Consider the following 12,239-nt stretch of genomic DNA (forward strand, 5'->3'; position numbering starts at 1 on the left):
CTTAAGTGGTGAGCAAATGTTTTGAGAATGAGGAGGGCAATGAATGTACAAATGTGCTTTACACAATTGATGTATGTATGGATTGTGATGAGTCGTATGAGCCCCTAATAAAATGACTTTTTAAAATGTACTTTACTATCATAAGCTAAATATAGTTACATACGTCAAAAGTTCTCAGAATAAGTCTCTCTCCTTTTAAATAAATACTTGGAATATAAAAAAATAAAATAAAAATAAAATTTTAAAGAGGTTTGTATGACAGAAAAATGAAGAATTTCAACTCCCCACTCAACAAATCAAAAAGGGTATAAAAATAAACCAAACTTTAAAATTGACAAGAAAATATTTAGAGAGCTAACAAATTATTTTTAAACCAAAGGCTGTGCTCAATTTGTGAACTCCACTTCAACTCAGTTCATTCTGATAAGTAATTTTTCTGAGCTTACTTATTGTAGTACTTCACTAGAATACTGGGTTAAAAAAAATAACAATTAACTTTAATTTCCTTAAAGGAAATGGAAAAATATTTTTATTAAATTATCATATTCTACAAATCTATTAAAAATATTACCGAAATTATTATCATGGAATAACTAAGAAACAGATATTAATAAGTTTTATCTTTAACAAATAATACATGCATCGTATTTATTAGAGACATTCTGACTGACTTACATAGATTCAGAATTACAGAGTAATGCTACCCATTAATGCTCCAGGAATTGACAGAATACCAATTGAAATGTTTCAACAGGCTGATGAAGCACTGGAAGCACTATACGGGGAAATTTGGAAGACAGCTACTTGGACAACTGACTGGAAGAGTTCCATATCTGCACCCATTCCAAAGAAAGGTGATCCAGCAGAATGCTCAAATTATAGAACAATATCACTGACATCACATACAAGTGAAATTCTTCTGAAGATAATCCAACAATGATTGCAGCAGTACATTGACAAGGAGCTGTCAGATTTAGGTTGGATTCAGAAGAGAATGTGGAACAAGGGATATCATTGCTGATGTCAGATAGATCTTGGTTCAAAGGAGAGAATACCAGTAAAATTACTTGTGTTTCATTGACTATGCAAAGGTATTTGACTTTGTGGGTCATAACAGACTATTGATATCCTTGAGAAGAATGGGAATTCCAGGATACTACATTGAGCTTCTTAGGAACTTGTACAAGAATCAAGAGGCAGTTGTGCAATCAGAATAAATGTATACTGCATGGTTTAAAATAAAGATGTGTGTCAGGGTTGTATGCACTCACCATATTTATTCAATCTGTATAATGAAGAAATAATCAGAGATCTGGCTTATACAAAGAACTCAGAATCAGGATTGGAGGAATCAGGTTGTGATATGCGGGTGACACAAACTTGATTGCTGAAAGTGAGAAGGGCTGAAAGCACTTGCTGATGGAGATCAAGAATTGTAGCCTTACACCAGGCCCGTAGGATGACGTCCCCACGGGGAGCTAATGGAACACAGAGCAGGCTGGGCGGCCAACAGCTTGTGTCCCATTGTGCCCTTATTGGAGCAGACTGCTACAATCATATGGGGTCACATTGTGGGAGGTAGTGTGGTCTGAACCTCCCACAGCAGAGAGAACTGAGAAGGGACCATACCAGACCAACAGCTAGAGTAAGGCAGAGCTACAAAGCCCCTGAGGAGCCCTCAAGGGTGGGGGGGCTCCAGGCGAAGAGGGACAGCTCCTGGACAGTCATGAAGGCCAGTGAACAGACCCAGGATTTTTGTATATGTCTTCTCTCTCTCTTTTTTCTTTTTCTTCTTGCTTCTTCTCCTTTTCTCTCTTCAATCTTTCTTTTTTTTAAATCAATTTGGGCTATGTCATAGTCTGTGTGTCTACCTTTATATGATAGGCATGGGAGACATGCCCGAGGAGAGAGCTGCGGGACCAAAGATCCTGGGGAGACCTGGGGGGTGAGGGGATGGTGAAAGAGGGAGGAGAGCAAGCAGTGCCATGGACAAGGGAACAACTGGAGCGTTGGGGTCAATAAGGAGAGATAGGGATCTGGGGGGTTGGGGTGTCAGAGCAACAGCAAACTAGCTAAGAGGAGGTACCAAGAGGCAGAAATAAGGGGAAAGTGATGGTGGGGCAGAAGGAAGGTGAAAGAACAAGAGGAAGAACCCAGGAAGCAAAGCTATGCATAGAGGTATAAACGTAGCGGTGTGCATATGTAAATACCTCAATCCACAAAAATAGAGGTATTGGCCTATGGCAATACGCTGAGGTAGGGGATGGACTTAGAGCATCTGCTCATACCCTCCCTCAATACAAGAACAGGTATAGATAAGAGATGGGAGCTCACGACACACAGAATCCAGGAACAGGGATGGGAATAGTGATACCAGAAGGGTAGGGGAAGAGGAGGAGAGGAAGGGAGAAAGGGGGAACTGATCACAATGATTAACACATAGCCATACGCCCCTCTCCAGGGGGAAGAACAACAGAAAACATGGGGGAAGGGAGACAGCGGTCAGCGTGAGATATGAAAATAATAACAATGTACAATCTATCAAGGGGTTATGGGAAGGGGAAGATGGGGGTGGGGGGGAAGAAGCTGATACCAAAGGCTCAATAGAAAGTAAATGTCTAGGAAAGAATGAAGACAACATATGTACAAATTTGCCTGATGCAAGCAATGTATGAATTGTGACAAGAGTTGTAAGAGTCCCCAATAAAATGAAAAAATAAATAGTAGATTCTGAAAAAAAAGAAAAAAAGAATTGAAGCCTTCCATGTGAAATACAACTCAGTGTAGAAAAAAACAAAACAAAACAAAATCCTCACAACTGGACCAATAGGTAACAATGATAAATGGAGAAGAGATGGAAGGGCTCAAAGATATTTTATCTTGCCTGGATCCACCATGGATGCTCATGGAAGCAGTAGTCAGGAGATCAAATTACACATTGTATTGGGTAAATCTGCAGCACAAGACCTCTTTAGAGTATTGAAAAGCAAGGATGTTACTTTGAGGACTAAGGTGCACCCCACTCAAGTCATGGAATTTTGAATTGTCTCATATGCATGTGAAAGTTAGACAGTGAATAAAACAAGAACTAAGAATTGATGCATTTGAATTGTGGTGCTAGAGAAGAATATTGAAATTACCATGGACTACTCAAAGGAGAGACAGATTTGCATTAGAAGTAAGGCCAGAGTGCTCTTTAGAGGCAAGGACAGCAAGACTTCGGCTTACATACTTTGACATATTGTCAGGAGAGACCAGTCTCTAGAGAAGGACATCATATTTGGTAAAGTGGAGGGGCAGTGAAAAAGAGAAAGGCCCTCAGTGAGATGGATTGACACAGTAGCTGTGTCAATGGGCTCAAGCATCAGAACAATTGTAAGGATGTGCAAGACTGGGCAGTGTTTCGCTCTGTTGTGCATAAGGTTGCTATGTGTTGGAACCGAGTCAATGGCACCTAGCAACAACAATTTACCTATTCATATTACTTCTGATTCATCACATAAAATTTTAAAGGATAAAATAGTATTTTCCTTATTCAAATAATAAATCATTATGTACTCTCATTTAAGATAAAAAACTTATTAGTCATTTAAATGTTATTTAAATATAAAAAAATATTTTTAAGTTTCATATTGGTAGATAACCTGAGTGATCATCTACTATATACATTTTACAAAATATCTGAACAAAACAAAATTTCATTTATTTTTAATGAAAATAGTTAATTTGTGGGAAAAAATGTTTTATTTTAAAGGATGTAATTTTAGTTAGATCATTTTGCATAAAAGAATCCAAGATTCCTGGTGCTTTATTTTATGCTATGACATCATAATCAATGTTATTACACATGGAGCTTATTACTTAAATATCTATATTGTTTGCTATTTAATTGAGTAAACTAAAGTCAACTGAACACTTTCAGATAATCTAGAATTCTTGATTTCCTCCTTTCTGTATCTACATCATGGCTAACCTACTAATCATTTTTATTTCTATCCATAATAAAGTACGAAAATATAAATGCTATCATATGTTTTTACTTCCTAAAGTCATTGAAAAATCTAGTTGTTCTCGAGCTGCTAACCACAGGATTGCGCAGTTTGAGACCACCAACTGCTCTGTGTGAGAAAGAGAGGCTTCACTCTGGTAGACGGGCAGTCCTGCTCTGTTGTACTGGGCCACTACGGTGGAATTGACTTGACGGCAGTAGGTTTCTTAATTATATCAAAAAAGAGGCCTAAAAACAATACAATTAAAGTACACAGGAAATAATACCTTTAAGGTCAGCAGATATTCACAGACAGCATAACAAATTCCAATTCCTTCTTCTGTACTAGTACCTCTACCAAGTTCATCGATTAATATGAGTGATTTGTCATTAGCATTATGTAGAATATATGCTATCTGAAAAATATAATTTTAATATTATTCACTGAAATCAAGCAGCTATTTTCACAGAAAACAAAATTAGTAGAAATCTAGTGTCCTCATTAGTTAATGAAATACATTTTTATACAGAAATCCTGCTGAGCAGAAGAACATTGCTTTTCTTTCTAAAAATCTCATGACTCATAATGTCAATAATAAGCAATATAGATGAAATTAATAATATGCATGTATGTGAAAAACCACAAAGTACATAAGTATTGGCTCTCCTCACTTATTGGCATGGTAAGTAAGGTTCCAAAAACCAGGTCTCTGTGTGAAAATTTGTGTGAAAATCAGCATTATGTGAAAATGGAGGGTGACCACATCAGATTAGATAAATGAAGGATGAAATATACAAGAATATATAACTATATACTAAGCGCTTGATGTATATTTTTAAATGGTCTCTAAGAAGATTAGTAGCATTAGTAGTAAAATAACCATGAAGTTCACTTCGTGGCATAATGTAAGTTTTATGTCATGATAGAATCTTATTTCTTCAGACAGAGGTCAATGCTCTTCAGTGGTGAAGTAGCATTTCTGACAACTGAAGTTTTAGCCTTTGTTTGTCACAGATTGAAAATTTGTTTATTTAACCAAGATCGATGGACTTGGATGCTATTTCCTGAATTTTTTTCAATCTTTACTAGATATTGCTTTTGTTGATCAGTGCAATCAAGTTGGCTCATTACTGGATATAAAGAGATATTAAAATAAATATAAGAACAACCAAAAATGAGCAAAAAACTGGAAAAGATATATTAGCACATGAACTAAGACTGAATATTATTCATTATTCCAAAACCAAATTCATGGTGTTGAGCCAATCCAACCCATGGCAACCCAACACAACAGGGTAGAACTGTTCCATAGCGCTTCCAAGGTTGTATATCTTCACATCTTTCTTCTTTTGAGTGACATATATTCCAACAGCTGACCTTTTAGTTAGCAGCCCAAGCGTTAACTGACCTCATCTCCAGGGCTCCTTTACATTAGTCACTCAGGAAATGCAAATCAAAACCATAATGAGATATCCTTTCACACCTACTAGGATGGTTGGGAGCCCTAGTGACATCGTGTTATGCAGTGGGCTGCTATCGACAAGGTCAGCAATTCAAAGCCACCAGCTGTTCTGCCAGAGAAAGACCAGGCTTTCTACTTCTGTAAAGAGTTACAGTCTCAGAAACCTAGAATGTCAGTTCTACCCTGACTTATAGGGTTTTAGAACTCAGGGTCAACTTGATATCCATGAGTTTGGTTTGGTTTCTCATCTAGGTGCTGCTTCTCTCATTGGGCACCTCCTGACAACTCCCATTGGGCATCCTCACTCAGGTGGCTATTATCAGAAATAAACAAAAAATAACACGTGTTAGAGAGGATGTGGATAAACTGTAACCCTCATCCATTGCTTTAAAACACAAAATTATGGAACTTCTATTTTAAAAAAAACCTAATAGAGAGTTCTTTAAAAGTTAACAATAGAATTACCACATATCCATTAATTTCTAGCTAAAAGACTTAAAAACTATATTTGATTTCTTAAGTTCTTCAATCCTACTTTAAGTTTGGTTAGATTGGAAATAAGTGATGATAAAAATTCTGTTGTTATAAAGAAAGAAAAATTCTATAAGGGCAAAGAAGACAATGTTTTTAAAAGCATTATATATTTTTTGAGATCTTTTCATTTAAAATCATACCTACTGGGAGCAAAATACTATGCAAAAGGGTATTGAAAAGGATAGTATTTTCTGAAAATAAATACCTCATATATTCCATATAAGAGTATGAAAGTACATTTTTATCATTCAATATTAGCTTTTTGAAACCATGTTTTTCAACAAAACATTTATTTTCATTTCCACAGGAGAAAGATATGGGAAAGCTGTCTTTGACTGCCCTCTGTCTGGTAAAGAGAGGTACAAGCACAGCTCCATGTTTTAGAATAAGAATATTTTCTTACATGACAATTGATCATTAATGGATGAATTTAGTAAGTTTATCAACATAAGGAAAATATAGTTCAGGTACCTCTTTCATTTCCTTCATAAATGTTGAGGAATTTGTTTCAATATCATCATCAGTACTAATTCTTGTAAAAATTTGTTCAGTAATCCTAAAGGAAGAATATTCTGCTGGGACATAGGATCCTGAAAAATAAAAAAGTAAATTGGTTGTTTTTTATTTTTATTGTAAACACTTTTATTGTGGAGATTTACAGAACAAATCACCAGGTTTAGATTTAATAATTCATACAAATTTTGCTTCAACTAGATTATTACAATGCCTTCAATGTACCATCAATTATTCCACTTCCTCACTGTGTTTCTTCTATCAAACATTTACAGAAAAGCTGATACCAAGTTACTCAAATTATTTGAATAAAGAAAGAGATGGGAAATTCCTGAATGCATTTATAAAGCAAGCATAACTCTGATAACAAACCAGGCAAAGGCATTACAAAAATAAAAGAAAGAAAATTACAGACTAATATCCCTCTTATGAACATACCAAAAGCTCAAACTCACTGCCATCGAGTTAATTCTGACTCAAGCGATGGTTTATAACAGAGTAGAACTGACCCTGTGGGTTTCCAAGACAGTAACTCTTTACAGGTATAGAAATCATTGGCTTTCTCTGGTGAGTGGCAGGTGGTGTTGAGTGTCTGATCTTGTGGTCAACAGGCCAATGTGTAATCACTATACAAACAGTGCTTACTCCCATGAACATAGATGCAAAAATTCTCAACAAAATACTTGCTAATTGAATACAATAATGTATCAAAAAGTAATCATGACCAAGTGGGAGTCATACCAGGATTGAAATGCAAAAGTGATTCAACATTAGAAAAATAAAAATGCAATCACATAATAAACAAAGAACTAGATGATCACATTAATTGATGGAGAAAGGCACTTGAAAAAATCCAAAACCCATTCCTGATGTTTTTTAAAAAACACTTGACAAAACATGAATAGAGGAAAATTCCTCAACGTAATAAATGGCATAACTACAAAACCAACTGCCAACACTACTCTCAAATAAAGAGAAACTGAAATCACTTCTCTGCGAACATGAGGAACCAGACAAGGATGCCTTTTATCACCACTCCTATTCAATACCACGTGGAAGCTTTAGCTAGAGCTATGAGACAAGAAAGGAAAATTAAAGACATTCAAGTTGGAAAAGAATAAGTAAAACTCTATTTGTAAAAGATATACTCCAACACAAGAAAATCCCAACATTTCGGCAAGTAAATTACTGGAACAAACTGAGATTCTGTAAAGTGACAGGGTACAAAATCAGCATATAAATGCTTGATTTTGCTTGGTTTTTTTAAACACCAAAAAATACAACCTTAAAAAGGAAAAATACTATTCACAATAGCCATCCAAAGATTAAAAAATTAAAATATAACCAGAGAAACAAAGAAAACTGCAAAACACCACTACAAAAGACAGAGAAATGGAAGAAAAAAACATGCTCGTGGAAGACTTAAAACTTTAAATATGTCAATACTACCTAAAGCAATCTCGCAATCTCTCTCTCTCTCTATATATATATATATATATATACACACACACACATATATATATATATACATAAAATCTAATCCCATGCAGATCTTTTTTTTAAGGTTTTTGTTGGTTGGTTTTTCTTTTCTTTTCTTTCTTTCTATCTTTATTTATTTATTTTGCAGATCATTTTTTAATCATTTCATTGGGAACTCTTTTTTTAATCATTTTATTGGAGGCTCCTACAACTCTTATCACAATCCGTACATCCATCCATTGTGTCAAGCACATCTGTATACTTGTATACTTCTACTGAGCCCTTGGTATCAGATTCTCATTTTCCCCCCTCCCTCCCGCACTCCCTCTCCTCATGAACCCTTGATAATTTATTAAAAAAAATTTTCATGGCTTAAACTGACCAATCTCCCTTCACGCACTTTTCTGTTGCCTGTCCCCTGGATGTGATTGGTTCCCTTTCTCCCCACAGCTTTCCCTTACCCTCTTGGTATGGTACTCTCATTGTTGGTCCTAAGGGGTTATCTGTCCTGGTTTCTGTGTTTCCAGCTCTTATCTGTACCCATGTATATGCTCTGGTCCAGAATTGTAAGGTAGATTTGGGATCTTAAGAGTGGGGGGCGGGGAGCATTACAGAACTAGAGGAAAGTTATATGTTTCATTGGTGCTATACTGCGCCCTGATTGGCTCGTCTCCTCCCCGCGACCCTTCTGTAAGGGGATGTCCAGTTGCCTACAGATAGGCTTTGGGTCTCCTCTCCACACTCCCCCTCATTCACAATGATATGATTTTTTTTTCTCGGTCTTTGATGCCTGATACCTGATCCTATCTACACCTTGTGATCACACAGGCTGGTGTGCTTCCTCTATGTGGGCTTTGTTGCTTCTCAGCTAGATGGCCGCCTGTTTATCTTCAAACCTTCAAGATCCCAGAAGCTATATCTTTTGGTAGCTGGGCACCATCAGCTTTCTTCACCACATTTGCTTATGCACCCACTTTGTCTTCAGTGATCGTTTCGGGAAGGTGAGCATCATAGAATGCCAGGTTATTAGAACAAAGAGTTCTTGCATTGAGGGAGTACTTGAGTAGAGGCCCAATGTCCATCTGCTACCTTAATACTAAACCTATATAGTGGTACATACTATTTCCCCATCATCATATATAAATATATTTACATATGTACATACCTGTATTTAGACCCCTATAAATGCCCTTTGCCTCCTAGTTATTTCCTCTGTTTCCTTTTATTTTCCTCTTGGCCCACTATCATGTTCAGCTTTCATGTGGGTTTCAGTAATTCCTCTGTTATATTGCCCTTGATCAAGCCCTACCAAGCCTCCTACTCACCTTAGTTTTAAAAGGTAGTAGTTTGCTCTACTTATTTCTCTTTTTCTCACAACATAGCTTTGTTTCTGAATCTGAAATGATTACATGACTCGATACTAATATTCAGCATTAATATTTATAAGTAAGTTTTACTTCTATTGTATGCTACATAATTATTAGTACAGTGTGATTCAAACTGGTACTTAATAAATACCAAATAAGAAAATTTATAACATAACAGGCATATTATTATGCTTTTACATAAGATAATCTACTGCTAACTGTTCTTGAGATTAGATACCTAGACCTATAAAATCAGGCACAAAATATTTTGAATAGAGAACAGTGAAGCTATAACTTACCAATTTGGGCCATAATCTGACAAAGAGCAATCTGTTTTAGATATGTAGATTTCCCACTCATATTTGGTCCAGTGATGATCAAAAAATTACTCCCTTCCGTGATATAGGTATTGTTGGCAACAGGTTTTTCCATAGCTATTTTTTCAAGAATGGGATGCCATCCTTGCTTGATTGCCAAAGTATCAGTAAATTCTGGTCGAACTAAACAAAAAATAGCAATAGTTTTGAAATATTAATATATTTAGCTATAAAGAATTTTTGTTTTGTATGTACAATGTTTAACAATGTTTAGTGATGAGGTCAGTTTCAAATAGAGAAACTACTCTTGCATCCCAATTCACAATGGTACTGTTAGAAACCATCAATTCCAACTTACATTATAACTGATATATTATCATCACCATCATTTTTCTTTAATTCCTGGAAGTTCTAAGATTTAACTCCCTGGTGCTTTTCTGGGTTACAAAACAGTTCATAAAATTTTCAGATTTGTGTAGATTAAAAAAAAACCTAATAATTGATTTTAAATTTGATTGATAATTGATAATTGATTTTAAAATTGATTACTAGGACTATAAAATTGCATATTTTATACTTAATCCTCATCTTCACAATTACTTCAAATTTGGCATACTCAGCTTTCAAAATGAGATATGAATATAGAGTAAAACAAAATACAAATATAATCTAGTGCTTAAGCCCTTGAAATGTCTCAAAAGAAATCTCAAAGGGTAGAGAAAAATCAGACATAAAGATACTGTCAATTTATAGAACCAAATAATCATCGAGTCTCTACAAATAACTTCTCAGTAGAGAGAGAAGGAAGAGAGAGAGGAGAGAATGAGCGAAAACTATCTTGCCAAATGCTTTTCTAAAGTGATAGAAACAAAGTACATGAGAAAAATTATTTTAACTATTTCAAAATCATTTGAACATAAAAAAAATCATTATTGATAGGTTTAGGTTGTATGATAGTTCTTTCCAAATGAAAGAAAGTGAGGAACATCAATTTTTTTTAAAGTTATTTTATTGGGGGCTCTTACAACTCTTCTCACAATCCAAACATAATTTCCTTGTGTCGAGCACATTTGTACATAAGAACATCAAATCTTTTAATAGTTAATAAAACTACTATAGATTAGTTGATCCCTAAGCTAAATTTCAGCTAATCTATAGTAATCAGGAAAAACGGAGAAAAGTTTGAAACTGTCAAGGATTTTGTCTTGTTTGGATCCGCAAGCAATGCTCATGGAAACAGCAGTCAAGAGATTAAAAGAAGAGTTGTATTTAGTGAATCTGCTGCATAAGACCTCTTCAGAGTATCAAAAAGCAAGGATGTTCTTTTGAGGACTACGGTGCACCTCCCCAAAGTCATGGTATTTTCAATAGCTTCATTTGCATGTGGAAGTTGGGTAAAGAATAAAGAAGACTGAAAAAGTGCATTGAACTGGTTCACTTTAATTGTGGTGCTGTCGAAAAATATTGAAAGTAACATGGAATGGCAAAAGGTGAAAGAAATTTGTCTTGGAAGAATATGGCCAGAGTGCTCCGAAGAGGCAAAGATAGTGAGACTTTGTCTCACGTACTTTGGACATGTTATCAGTAGAGACCAGTCCTGGAGAAGGACACCATACTTGCAAAGTAGATGGAGCAGTGAAAAAGTGGAAGGTCCCCAAGGAGATGGAGATGGATTGACACAATTGCTACAACAAAAACGGGCACAAGTTTAGGCACAATTGTGAGTATGGTTCAGGACCTTGCAGCGTTTCAGGTTGTTGTGTTGTGTTCTGAATGAATATTCCTACTCATTCCCAATAGTCCCAATCGACTCCATGGCACTTAATAAGCTACGATCTTGATCCCACGCAGCTCTAAATGGTTGTCAAAGCTTGGGCCCATAAAATAACAACTGAAATTTTTTAACATATCCATGAGACATGAAAAATACCCATCCTTGCAAGGTACTTAATGATTATAAATAATAAGTTAACAACATATTTTAGAAATGCTATTGCTGATGTTAGCTAAAAATTTTAGCAAGTGCAAAATTATCCAACCATAATTATCACATACTAGTACTATAAATTTATATCCTGGGATACTTTTATCACTGGGATATTTTTATAGTTGAAAAAGAAATTTCAGGAAGTTAATGAAGTATTCAACACTAAAAAACTATTTAATGCTGACATTCAACGTCGCTATATGGACTTCAAATACAAAAAAATCAATAACTGAATTCATGATCTTGAAATACTTACATCTAAGTATCCTGTTAGCTTAGAAAATGCTCACACTGGAAACCCATTTTTCTATTAACTTTAATCCCAACACTCACCTGTCAATTTGTCAAATCGTAGTGGTTTTTATGTTCCTATAATGCTGGAACCTATGCCATTGCTATTTCAAATATCAGAAAGGTCACTGAGTTAGTTAATTGTGCCAACCTGGTTGATAAACACATGTTGAGGGATAAATGGGTGGTGAGCCTCTCCTTTCTAGTTCTCCGGTCTCTTGCTTTGTGATGGTCGCACCAGGGTGCAGCTGCCTTAACAGTTCCCTGCTTCAGCTTGCAAGATTGACTTCCTACAAGACA

General features: G+C 35.5%; 1 protein-coding gene across 1 annotated transcript in view; it reads right to left on the reverse strand.

Moving 5' to 3' along the window:
- Positions 1-12,239, reverse strand: part of MSH4 (mutS homolog 4) — a 92,627-nt gene that overhangs the window by 15,542 nt on the left and 64,846 nt on the right. The window contains exons 16-18 of the mRNA XM_045291737.1: positions 9,644-9,844; positions 6,457-6,575; positions 4,276-4,404 (exon numbers count right to left, since the gene is read on the reverse strand). Of these exons, the coding sequence (XP_045147672.1) occupies positions 4,276-4,404; positions 6,457-6,575; positions 9,644-9,844 (449 nt within the window). The remainder of the gene's footprint in view (positions 1-4,275; positions 4,405-6,456; positions 6,576-9,643; positions 9,845-12,239) is intronic.

The sequence above is a fragment of the Echinops telfairi genome, unplaced genomic scaffold (assembly GCF_000313985.2).
Source record: "Echinops telfairi isolate 266 unplaced genomic scaffold, ASM31398v2 ScPeMD7_443;HRSCAF=831, whole genome shotgun sequence".
In the NCBI taxonomy this organism is placed as follows: Eukaryota; Metazoa; Chordata; class Mammalia; order Afrosoricida; family Tenrecidae; genus Echinops; species Echinops telfairi.